The sequence below is a fragment of the Poecilia mexicana genome, unplaced genomic scaffold (assembly GCF_051168715.1).
Source record: "Poecilia mexicana isolate PSO_F unplaced genomic scaffold, ASM5116871v1 scaffold_10, whole genome shotgun sequence".
Classification (NCBI taxonomy): Eukaryota; Metazoa; Chordata; class Actinopteri; order Cyprinodontiformes; family Poeciliidae; genus Poecilia; species Poecilia mexicana.
The window spans coordinates 12,258,368-12,271,729 of NW_028263379.1; the positions used below are offsets into that span (position 1 = coordinate 12,258,368).

The window sequence follows — 13,362 nt, forward strand, 5'->3', positions numbered from 1 at the left end:
TAGAGTACCAATCAATTTTTATTAGTTTTAATATTTTTACATTGTGTTAATTTCATATTTTTCATACATTAGACAAACCAGTTTAATAAAAACAGTTAAAGTGGTGGAAGATCTTCCTATGAGGATATTATTAATTAAAAGAACATGTGGTCAGTTTTGATTTTAAACGCACCAAAATACTAAACCTTTGCTACGTTAATGACGGCCAGCAAATGAAAGTTCCTTTTTGTTTCTGTCAGAGCTTAATCAGTTGCTGTACGTTTTAATCTTGTGAATGGCGTAAGGACTAGAGTCCAGCTGTGGCCAGATGTCTCCGTTGGGATGAGCTCTGGTCTGCTGCACTTCTCGCTCAACCAGTTCCACTGACAAGGTGGACGGACTTAAAGTCTCCGTTGCGCGGTAGGACTGCGTGAGGTGACGGAAGGACGAAGTGTCCGAGACGTCTTCGTCAAAGAGGTCGTCCATGAGCTCCTTGCGCTGCCTGCGAGAGGCTTTCAGCTGATAGTTCAGGTCAGAAACCAGATCTTTAACGTCTCTCACCAGTGTGGAGCGAAGCCCGAACAGACAGAGCAGGAACACCAGACCGGCACAAATACCAGAGACAAAGTACAGAGCCACTCTCTCTGGGAGACCTGCAGGAGAGGAGAGGGATCATTAATCACAAATCAAAGACACTCCATATTCATGTAGACCAGTGGTGCCCAAAGCTGGTCCTCGAGGGCCGGCATCCTGCATGTTTTAGTTCTCTCCCTGGTTTAACCCACCTGGATCAAATGATGGCTCATTAGAAGACCAAAGAAGAACATTGACATGCTGTAAATGTTGTTACCACCACCAGGGAGAGAACTAAAACATGCAGGATGCCGGGCCTTGAGGGTCGACTTTGGGCACCCCCGATTTAGACCAAAGATGTAATTATATCAAGATACAGCAGGAATAAATTCACCTCAAGTTCTAAAATGCAAAAAATGTTCGTACAGTTACTATCCAAGACTAAATAAGTGGCTTTAAAATAAAATTAATACAAAAGCAGAGAGAATCTGGTTGGTCGTTGAACATTTTTCTCCAGCAACAGATTTAAATTGACACCAACCATACCCCACCCACCATCAGCATTACTGCAGGAATCCTCAACATTGGCATGGTTAATTGTGTGCAGGCAGGTGTGTTTATTTTTGTTTATTGAGATACTTTACAGTTCTTAGCAAAATTCTTCATAGGCCTTAAGCTTTTTCACACTTTTACCATGGACCATGTTTTGTTCTTTTTCTGAGAAATATTTGTGTGTTTTTTGGTGTTGAATCCTCATACATGAGTGGTGCTGTTGTCAGTTAGTTGCTATGGCAACGTGTCTAAGTGTAGTGTAGACCATATGGAGAAAAAAGAATAAGAGGCATTTTGAGTTGTTCTTCAACAGTTTTTCTGGGTTGTTTTTTCCTTTGCTGCGGTGCTCCTCACTAAATTAATAACGCCTGCATCTCCAGGTTTCATTTTGCTGACTGGGTTGTTCTACTGCGGCATCACAACTACAGATGACAAGTAATAGGATCGGCTTTTTGCCCTCAAACATTGTGCGCATGCGCAAAATTTCTGGGAAAACAACAGCATTCAACGTGTGTTGATAAGCAGCCATAAAGAATGGATGGATGGATGGAAAATCTGGCAATGTTCAAGGGTAATGAATCATTTAGAAAACTCATTACAGCTGCTTTTATTTGAACGGAGTCAGATTTGATATACTCTTTGATGGGTGAACCTATCTTTCCACTTTTCACTCTTTCATAAGTGCACAGAAATTTGCACATTTTCTAAACAAGCAGATGCATTTATGTAACATAAGGGGGCGCCCACTCTCTATCATGTGGGGATGAACAGAAAGCAACAAAAAGAAACCCTTACACAAATGCCACAACTAATTATTTAGAATGCTGATGTCTCTGGCTTAACTTCTACCTAACTTGAGTTCTCTGTAAGTTAGCAAGAAACACATTTTCAAAAATAAATGTTATACACCTTAAGTTTGCCTTTTGCTCTACATCTGACTGTGGGCAAATATATCAGAAGGGTCCATTAAAAAACTTGACCCCATGGTTTCTCAGGGTATCAGAGCACATACCCAATATTTTTTCAATGATCTCCAGACAGTTGGTAAAGAGCACATTTTGCGGCCTGTAGGTGGGGCCAGTGTACCATCCACCTGCAGGTGAGAGGGGTCTGGGCTCAGAGACCAGTCAGCCGGGCAGATCGTGCAACAAAACCTGAGAAAATCCGATTAGTGCCTCACCGTGTGTGAGGTCTGAGATCATGAAGGGGTCAGTCGACCCTCGACCCACATCTTCAAGAAGATATCTGGGCACTAAAAAGGAAATTATATGTTTACATGCTGCACTGCAACAATACAGACTTATCAAGTATTTTTGGTCTAGCTTCTAGTGGAAATATTTTATTACATTTGAAACAAGACAAAACTAACTTACAAATAACTTTCCAGCAAGATGTAGGAGTTTAATTTAAGTCAGTAATTCCTTAATATTAAATTCAATTCAGTTAAAATGAAAAAATAATTCAGATTCTTGAAAAAGTAAATAGTGATGGCTATTGGCATCTACTCTTCTAGCGGTCTGTATTACAGAGAATCTGAAAAAGCCTCTGACTGAAGACACTATGTCTTCCCAAGATCTGATGAAGATGATGGTCAGGGTTGTCCATGATTTTCCTGATTTTATGAAGAATCCTTCTTTGCATCATAATTGTCACCATAACTTTAATGAAAAAGTCCTAGTTCAGTTATAACATGGGGAAAATGTCTTGTTATTAGTGAAGTAATCTGCCAGGGCAATAGTACTTTTATCAATATTAATGAATTATTTACTAAAAATCTTACATCTTGCTGAAAATTTACTTGTAAGTTAGTTTTGTTTTATTTCAAGTATACTAAGATATTTGCACTAAAAACCAAGAATACCTGGTAAGATTTTGTGTTTTTGTGGTGTGCCTCAGCTGTGGATAACAACATCCACCCTGTTATTTACCACAAGTGAAGGAGACTCGCAGGTGTTTCCTGGTGCCGGGGAAGCAAGGGTCCCCAAAGGTTTGAGTATCTGCAAAGATTGAACAGTTTTCTCTGCCGTGACACCTGCGGGAAACCTTCCTCAGAGCCACAGCTGACAAGCACTCTGAAACAGACAAAACAGACAAATATATATCACACCTCACAGATAAACAGTTTTTCCCCTGTTTATCACCAAATGTTTGCTTCAGACCCATGTCGGATTTTGATCCCGGCTCCTCAGGACAGTTGGGACTTCCATGAAGCAGGTGTCCAAATGTAGCAGAGTAGATGGCGAGGACGGACTCGTTTTTACACATCAGCCTCAGACGCTCGTTTTCACACACAAGTCTTGTGTGATGGTGTTCTGGAAAAAAAAAAAATTATGAAGCAAAACCAGATAAGCATCTGCAGACTGACATGTTTCACACTGTGAAATGATTGGTGTCCCACTGAGTGAGAGGAGCACAGTGGGTGTCCTGCTGCGTCTGGCTCCAGGAAGTTGGCAGCAGATCCTGAATGCTGGTGGGCGTGGGCCTCAGGCTGGCTGCACCACTTCCTGTGGATGCTCTTTTGGGATTAAAAGTTTTTTAGGGACAGGGCGTTCAGTGGTCTGATGCACTGATAAGGTGGGCGGTTCACACCGCAGTCAAAAGTGACCCAAATCCGATTTTCTTTTTTTTTTTTTGCCTTAATGCGACCTGTATCTGATCTTTTCATGACAGTCTGAACAACACAGGTCGGATTTTTCTTCGAATATCCAAGCTAGTTTGGATATCCGATACGTATCCGATCTTTTCAAATGTGACTTGATTCTGAACCGCCAGATCGCATTCGTCCGACCTAAACGTCACTGATATTCGACAAACGTCACTATTCTGCGCCTTGATACTCGCAAGCGGGAAGAAAAATGACAACCATGGCGGACTATAATGAGGATTAAGTTGTTAAAGTGCTGGCTGCGGTCGAATAACAACTTCAAAACCGTAAGCTATGCTCCAGCGGTAGCATCCATGTTTACTTCAGCAAACACTCTCTATGTGTGACGTTATTGCGCCCTCTACTGCGCATGCGGGACACGTTCAGGTCGTTTACAGTTCACACTGGAGAACACGTACAGATCGCATATATTTGCAAGTGTGAAAGACCACAGCAAAAACTGTCAAATTTGACAAAAAATCAGAATTGGCTCCATCCAGGCTGCAGGGGTAACGTAGCCTAAGCAGAGGTACACTAAAAGTTAGAATATATTGAAATAGTCAACCAAACTTTGAATTAAAACAACAAAAGTCAAATGTAAAGCTAATAGTTTATAGCTAAATGAAAATAATTGTGCTATTTATTGCAGAACTCGATGTGTAAAGAAGAAATTTCTTCCTTATTTTTAAAATATTTTCTTTTCATTTTTTTTTACATTTTAAAAAAAGTCTTCTATCCCTGGTAATATCCCCATATTTGTGTGATGTAAAAAAAAAAAATTAGTCCAACATTCATTGCAGGGATCTTCATTAATGTGACATTTACCATATAGCATATTGAGCTGAAAAACAAACAAAATGTTTAGCTTAGTTAATTCAGTCTAAAACACAGTAGTTTGTTTTCAAAGTACTCATTGATGTACCTGGTTTGCACTTGTAAGACACCAAGAGGTACTTGGTAGTGAGTGGACAGGGATCCGGTCCAAACACAGGAGCGAGGACGGGAATGTGACATGACCGCTCATCCTGACACTCCGACAGCACCTTCTGCAACAGCAGGAAAACATCTGGCATTCTACATGAATCAATGATGTAATGAATCTGCATTTTTCAAAGTGAGGGCATCAGGAGGTTGGAGGGAAGATGTGGAAAAAAAGGAAAACAAAAAAAATGTAATCCAATACATTTTTAAATCAAATTTTAACCTTTTGATAAATGTAAGTATTAGATATGGGTGAAAACCTATCACTGTTTAAGAGTTTCACATCAGTTAATATCGATAAATATCAATATCAATAATTATTTATTTTTTATATGTTTTAAATATCTGAAAAACTTTTATCCCACTTTTTACTCCTCATTATTGTTTATTTCTAAGCAGTTACAAGGCAGTGCTGAAACTTGAAACTGCAAGTTACTTAACAGGCTGTTGCTAGGTAACCACAGAGTGAATGAGTTGCTAGGTAACCAAAGAGTGATTAGTTAGTTGATTCCAGCAACCTTTTTTTTAGCTGGTTGTGAGAGGTTGAGTGGCTTATGCTTCTCTGCTGCCTACATCTCCCAGAATGCTGTGTGGTTCTGAATCGGAGTTCGGTGTGTTTTCTGTGTATTGAATATTCTATCATATCTATTGATATTGACATCCCCGGTCAGAAGCTAACATTGTTTTAGTGGCAATGGCATGAAAAATTATGGGAAATATCTGTAATAAATCACATGACTGCAGTCTCATCTACCTCTAAAGCAGTGGAGGAAGTACAATCTGTGTCCTCCTCCTCTGCTGTGATGTTTGTGTTTGGTGCAGGGCACAAGTGTTTATTAGGGACACGTCTTCCATAGAAGGCCGATAGGACGGCTACAGATGTCCTGGAGGGACACTTGATGACGAGCAGGTCTCCCTCACAAGCGTGAGCCGTGTGGTTCTTCAGAATACTGTGGAGATACACTGAAACACAAATATGAGATTATTCCACTTCCCCCCTCTTTCATATTTATTCATCAGGGATGTCTTGTTAAGCAATTAGTGGTCTGTAAGACATAAATGTGGCTATTTACAGTCCATGTGACTCAGCCCGGCTTCATGTGGACAGGGTGGTGTCCCCAAGTCTTCGTCACTGGGTGTAGCTCTCCAAGACAATGTTTGGACTCTGACCACACAGACAATCATGTTTCGCAGAAACACAAAGACACCGAACTGAAGTCTCCCCTCCCATCTGTATTTCCTGTAGAGGCCCCCTGTCTCTTATGTGTGTACAATAGTTCCTCTGATGCTGTCATGTGGGATCCACCTCTGCTGGTGAGGCAAAACTCAGGGACTGTGGTTCATATTTAATGGAATAATCACTGACTGAATGTAGTTTGACTATTTCTAGAGGACAACTTTCACATTTGTCACTATAAACACAAACTAGGAAATCTAGAGAAGGGACTCTACTACACAAAATTCATATTTTTGTACTTCAGTTTGGGTTTCTACTGCTTCTAGAAACAGCCAACACACTTAAAAAAACACCCTGACGTTTATGTTAATATTTTGGTGCAAAAACCTCCAGAATGTAACGTCACAATCAACTTGCACTGAGCTGTCACCTAGCAACCCCAGCAGAGTTCGCCCGTCACCTAGCAACCCAAACTGAGTTCCAGCTCATTTGGTTATCTGGTTTTAGAATAGAATAGAATAGAATAGAATAGAATAGAATAGAATAGAATAGACTTTATTGATCCCCATGGGGAAATTGGCTATTCGTTGACAAGCTACTCCATCTAAGGTGTTAAATATTAACAACACAAATATAACCATAAGAGATAAATATGGTTATATTTTATATATTTAAATATAAATATATAAAATGATGTAGGTAAATCAATATGACTGTAGTTGTAACTAAAAGTAATTTATATGCAGACAATGGCATTTTTTTGTTGACTTACCATCCAGAAACCACTTGCTGCTTGCTTGTGCAGGAGGCTCTACTTCTGCTTTTTAAACATGTACAGTTGTATAATTGTGCTCAAATTGCAGCCATTTTCACGTGTGAATGTAAACATTGAGTTTGGGGGCGTGGCCAGCAGCAGATTATTTGGATTTAAAGTGACAAGAGGCCCTAGAACGTCTCAATCTGAAAGGAGCTCAAAATAGACTAAAATATAATTTTTAAGAATGATTTTGAGCAGAAAAGGTAATGAACATGTTTTGCATAGGCTTATACTTATCCTAATCTGTTTGAGGAAGCATAATAAGTCACCTGTAATGTATTTTATCAGGATTTTATGTGATGGAACAAAGTAGCACATATTTGTAAAGTAGACAAAAATAATGCAGGACATGTTTTCAACTATTCCTTTGTACAACCATCTTTTGCAAGTTGCAAGCTTGAAGTGTATGTCTCTATTGACTCTTTACTTCCAGAGCCTGAAATATTTATCCATGCTTTACAACATATTTCAATCCCTTTAGTGGTTGGACTCCATAAATATGAATATTCTGATATGCTTATTTATGGATATCAGAATAAAGAGGGATGAGTCAAATGCATGCTATAGTTATATTTTCTAAAAAATATTGAAATCTGCATCATTTCCTTCCACATTTTGGCAAGACTTCTGCATAAAATCTCAATGAAATACAATGGAGTTATGATTGCAACTTCACAAAATGAGGAAAAGCATAGAAAGTCTCAATACTTTTGCACAGCACTGTAATGTCCTACGTAGGCGACATTTGCTTGTTTGCTGCTCTCTGGCCGTACCAGGCACTTATTCACAAAGAGCTATTATTAGCTTGTTGCCAAACAAAAACTTCTAACAGCTACTGTCAGATACACAAAGCTTAAAAACAAAACCGTGTCTCAACAATCACCACACAGCAATTACTTTCACTGTCCAAAAAGAAAGATATCTGGTTCTCCCTCATATTTTTTCCTGCTGCCTCTTCACCCTGACTTCAATCTCGCAGCTAAGTCATCAGCTTAGAAAGAAGGATGTGCATGTTGTTAGGAAATGTCTTTCCGACACTTCCTGTTGTGGAAGCCCACACATGTGGAAAATCACGCATCAGCATTTTTTTACCGACACATTAAAAATAGGGAGGAAAGCGAAGAACTTACAAGAGAAATCAGGTGCCGAAAGTGCAACGGGCGTCCTGGGAGAAAGAAAAAGAGAAAGAAAACATAAAGATGTGAAGGAACTCCATGCCTCTATCATTGTGAGTGTTTAGTAACAAAGCACTGGGGTTTGCTGTCCTTGGAAACGGGTCAATGATGTCTTTGTGTCTGCAAAAAGAAAAATACAAAACACAGCCTCCCTGCAGTTCGCTGTGTGAACAACAGTTCAAACCAGACAATTTAAACAATTTGGTAAAACCCAGATGATGATGTCATGGTTTTGTAAACTTTTGCAAATTACATGCAATTATACTGTCAGAAATGAAAATGTTATGCTGCGACAATGACTGTATCAAACAGAAAAAAAATCAAGAGACTTTGTGAAACACGGTGGAACGAGTCTTTTACCACAATGGACTGAAAAGCCGCTCAGAAAAGAAAAAGCCAGTGCTTCAAACCCTACATAAAAAGTTATATTACAGTTTGCAGAAGCACAAAGGTGTTTATATTTAGAGATGTCCTGTGGTCTAATGACACTAAATGTGTGTTGTTTGACCATAATGACCATCGTTACCTTAGGAGGAAAATGTTGAAACTAGGAAACATCAGAACCTTTTCACTTGAATTTTAGAAACAACTTGTCAATTTATTGTTGGGATAATAAAAAAAGTGGTGTTTCATATTCTGATCTGGACTTCTTCACTTTCTTATGAAGCAATAAGACATTATCCTGTTGCTACACACAGAAAGACCTCTCTGCATAAAAACATGAACAAAAGCAAAGAATAGTTGCACTTTTATGATAGAAGACAGAAATAAATTGGGGGGAAAATATACTTAAAAAAATATCCAAAGTCCAATTGAGAAACATGATAATCCAGGACCAAATGCCTGGAGTGAGACAGCAGCAGGATCCTGTATGGAGTAAAAGAAAGTGGAAGAGGTCGGAGGAACGTGGTCAGTGACATGGAGACCAGGTGAACCGAGCTGACGAAACGCTTTGAGGACGTGGTCTGAGGAGCTGAGAGGAAATGACAGCTGAACCCAGAATGAAAACACATGGAAACAGAACAGAAACACATCTGCTCAATGAAAAAATAAAATCTAATTAAATCAATCAGAAAACAGTTACATTACATGGTTATTACATTTTACAATAACCTTCTAAGGAATCCATTCAGTAAATTCAGTATATTTCCACACTTCTGTTGGCTTAATATGGGTAATTAATAGCGACCAAGATAAAAGTTTCTTTGAAAGATGTTTACATAGGACTAGCAGTAATATAAAGAAACATTAGTGTTGGAATAAAAGGACAGGAAATGTTATTGGTCACTATTTAACTTGTAGGATTGGACATAAGTGCTGACATTTTCCATGGATCTTTCTGGAAGTGTCAGAGTTCCTGACTCCAAGACAGCAAGACCATGGAATATAACTGAAGTTAACCAAAAATGTATGAAAAAATGGCAATTTCCTCCGAATGACGGGCAATGAGTCAAAAATCTAGCTTAAAACATTGACTTTTACAAACAGAACAGCAGAGTATCAACTCTTGACCTTGCTGTGTGTGCAATGACAAAATCAAGTGTCATTTTCTTGGACTCCGTTCTCCACTGTCAGGGTGTTTATGGAGATAAGGCCCTCTTTTTCCAAGAGGTCACTTCCAGCTGCTGTGCGTCTCTCTCCATGACAGATCGGCATTCCTATCTCTGCAAAAACACAAAACCTTACCAAGTATTCTGGTCTAATTTCAAGCACACTTGAATTAACACAAAACTAACTTACAAGTAACTCCGGAGCAAGATATAGAAGCCTGTTTTAGATAAATAACTCCTTAATTAATAATAAGGGAAAAATGTCTTGTTATAAGTGAAATAATATAAGCGGAACTAAGACTTTTAAAAATCAATATTAAGACATTGTTGACCTAGGACAAGCTTCTATATCTTGCTAAAAAGGTAAGTTAGTTTTGTCTTATTTCAGTTGTACCAAGATATTTGCAATATAAACTAGATCAAAAACAATTGATAAAATTTGGTGATTTTTGCAGTGATATTACTTTTCTGGAGAAGAGGAAGTAAGAGAAAACACGGTATTTCCCAAATTATGCAAGTTTCTTCAAGCAAGTATCATGTTGAATAACATCTATTGAAGTAGTGTTCAAATTTTTCCTTTTTTACTTCTACCTACTCAATAATAAACAAACTTTTTGCCCTTGGGCCCAAAACTGGCAAATTTAAATTACTCTCAGGTCCCAAATTTGTTAAATTTAAAATGCAAGAATGAGTTTATTGTGATTTTTCCTTTTTTACTTCTACCTGCTCAATAATAAACAAACCTTTTATGAAATATAAATTCTTAAAGATCCAAAACAAAAAGCAAGGTTTCAGACTGTCGTTTTATTCAAAGAAAAGAAAACAAAATATCAACATTTTGGAGATTATCAGTTGTTTTCTACTTTGTTGGCCAAACTTTGACTTGAGTGCTGGTCAAAATCATTTCGATGGCGATAGATGGCAGACAGAAAAGTAGAAGAAGTACGTTAACGGAACGAGCGGAACTTTTCTGCTGTTGTCATAGCAACCAAACGGAAGGAGTCTAAACACAGCGCAGATATTACACATTAAATCCCAACCGGCCATTTAAATCGTTTAACTCAACCTTAGTTTTACTTTGACAGCAGTACAATCACCAGTTAATTAATCAAATCTGACTGCTTTGAGGGAGAAGGCACTTTTTAAATCTTTAAACCACGGACACGTGTGGGAGGGAAACTCCCATCGTACTGCGCAATAAAATTCCTTTCGCCTCCCAGAGGGAGTATGGATAAAGTGTTGCATCGTTCGCTGGAAATCCATGTCCTGGATTTACAAGCAGGAAAAAGAAAAGAAAGTTGGGGTCAAGAGAGTTGCAAAGTATCAGGTCATCTCCTCCTGGGTCAGAGTTTCCAGTGTTATTTATTTTAATATGATGTTTTGTTTATCAAGAGTTTGAATTTTCCAAATCCTTTTAGGCCTGCATGTTAAATAGACGCATAACTCCCAGTCTGTTCATCCACAGGACGTGCTTTTTAAATTCCTTAAAATGGATTTCACAATCTTTCTCTGTTACTGTTGGACACGTGTCTTCTGGGAAGTATTCACTGTACCAGAGGGGATTTTGCAATATAGTTTCTCTTCCACCCTTTTGTGTAAATGAGATCGTTTTACAAGAATCAGCAGTCCTGAAAACTGACCCTACACCCCTCCACTGCTTTCATTTTTCAATTTAAGACATCTTCACATACTCAAGTGTTTAGAAAAATCACATGCTTTACTTTGCAGGTATTTTCAGTATTTTTATTGGAAAGAAGCATGAACTTTTAAGTTCATATCATGAAGGGAATCCCCAACAGGTTTCAACTCATTACCCACAAAAGAAAAGGAGAACTAGAAAAGAAACTGTTATGCAGTAAAACACAATGATCAACTAAAATATTACAAACACCTGCCTGGTCGCGTTAGTTCCCTTTTTGCTGAAGACACAACCTCCAAAACATATATTTAAATTTTCTCTGGATGATTATGTGTTTTGCAAACTTGTGTTTAATAGGTTTTCAAAAAAAATTGCATGACTGTAAAGTGGATTTCTATGGTACTAAGTGATACAGGAGCATTTGAAAACAACAAATTACCTCTTCAATTCTAAAAGTAACATCGTTGCAAACTCTGAATTTGGTATATATTGTTTGAATGCATTAAAATATAATAAAACAAATATTGCAGTCCAGGTTGTACAGGTATAATTTGAAGTTCTGAAAATTTCTGTTAATTTCAGTGAGCTAAAATTCATCACAAGAAACAGCAACAAGTTACATGAAATAAACTAAAACTTAAAAAAAAATAATAATAAAAACACATTAATGTGTGTAAATATTAAAACACACTTCATGAAATGCTTTGATTTAAATTACTCTTGGCTACCAAAAAACAGGAATAATTCCTTTCCAGTCAGTTACTATCGCCTATGGTGCATTCAAGTACATCTCGTATACTATTATATCTGTATTCAAAACAACTCTTAAAGCCGCAGTATGCAACCTTGATTAAAAGAAATGTTTTTGCATACTTGCCAAAACGGTCACCATTTTGTGACAATGTTTTTGTGAGACAATCTGTGAAAAGATCGATCACCTCCAACTCCTCTGGGAGCTAATATAGCCATGTGAAGAAACGCGACCAAAAACAGCCAATCAGAGCCCGTGGGAGGGTCTTAACCAATCAACCTCATTTACTCTGTAATTTACTATAGAGTATGCTAAATGTGCTAACGGCGAAGAAACTACTTAACATGACAGAAAAACCGTTTATCTGCCGTCAGCGGTGGCCATGCTAACTAGCCTTAGCATACATGACATGCTGTGCTAGCTGTGGCTAACAGAGAGCAACGGAGGAAGAAGAGCGGGATGAGCAGACCCGCCTCCTGGTTCTGACTGGTTGGTCCTTTTGAACGCTGGGATAAAGCAGGGGAGCTTGATATTTTCTCACAGATTATCTGTCTCCTACCAAGCTGTCAAAACATAGTGACAGTTATATAAACGTTACATATTTCAGCTGTAAAATGTTTCAAACTCTTTTTTAATGATGAAACATCAACAAAATCTTATCTAGAAATTCCCAGGCAGTAACAGTGAACAAGTGGATTTATTATTCTATAATGACATTATTAACTGATTTTAATTGGTAAAATTTTAACAGAAAATTTAAGTAAAATTTACTCTGTTAAATTTAAAAAAAAAAAAACAAAGATATAAACATTTTTGTTAGAAATGTACCAGAAACTGAACTGTTATTTCAAAACAGAACTGTGATTTTTCTCTTTCGGTACCACTCTAAAACCAGTTTAAAACATTTAAACTGGTGCAGAGTTTAGTTTTTCTACTCACTCTCCCATTGTTTTATGTGTAAAGTTGTTTTGGCTTATACTGGCTTTGTGATTTTTTTTAGTGAAAGCAAAAACCTCGGTTGCTGTTTTGACAGCTGTGCATTTGAACTGCCAAGTGTCAAAACTGAGAGTCCCAATAAAAACAATGAACATCCCAAACACAAATATGGTCACAATGAATATTATGAAAATATTCACAATATTGGCTTAAGAAAAGAATAAGCAGCTGCTTCAACATTCATCCAGTTGTGTCTTTAACTGTGGTGTGTGGAAATAACTAGAAGAAACTGCAGATTTTATTTACTTTCCTGTATCCAAAGCAGATGGGGAATATCTATCTTTATTAGTCATGTTTCCCAGAGTCCTCGGCTCACACTGTGTCCTTCCATAGCAACAAGATTGTTTATATCTGACTGGACATTACGAATTGTGTTTTTTTTATATGTTTTGAGTCACTCCTCCTTATCAGTTCCTGTGTATCACAATAAGCAAAGGAAACTATTTTAAGCTTCTCCTCTTATAGTTTGAGTATATAAGAGAGTGAGGCTCAGCAGTTCCCCGCCCATTTTTCTCAGGTCCTCCCTCC

The 13,362-nt window shown here is 37.9% G+C and overlaps 1 protein-coding gene across 1 annotated transcript; it reads right to left on the minus strand.

Annotated features, from left to right (window-relative positions):
* On the minus strand, positions 1-8,173 carry LOC106915292 (protein eva-1 homolog C). Its single transcript, XM_014982776.2, has 7 exons — positions 7,854-8,173; positions 5,484-5,692; positions 4,671-4,794; positions 3,264-3,416; positions 3,033-3,176; positions 2,285-2,356; positions 1-632 (listed from the first exon to the last, which is right to left on the minus strand). The coding sequence occupies exons 1-7, from the start codon at positions 7,948-7,950 to the stop codon at positions 247-249; spliced, it is 1,185 nt and encodes a 394-aa protein (XP_014838262.2). The 5' UTR covers positions 7,951-8,173; the 3' UTR covers positions 1-246.
* Positions 8,174-13,362: the final 5,189 nt, after the last annotated feature.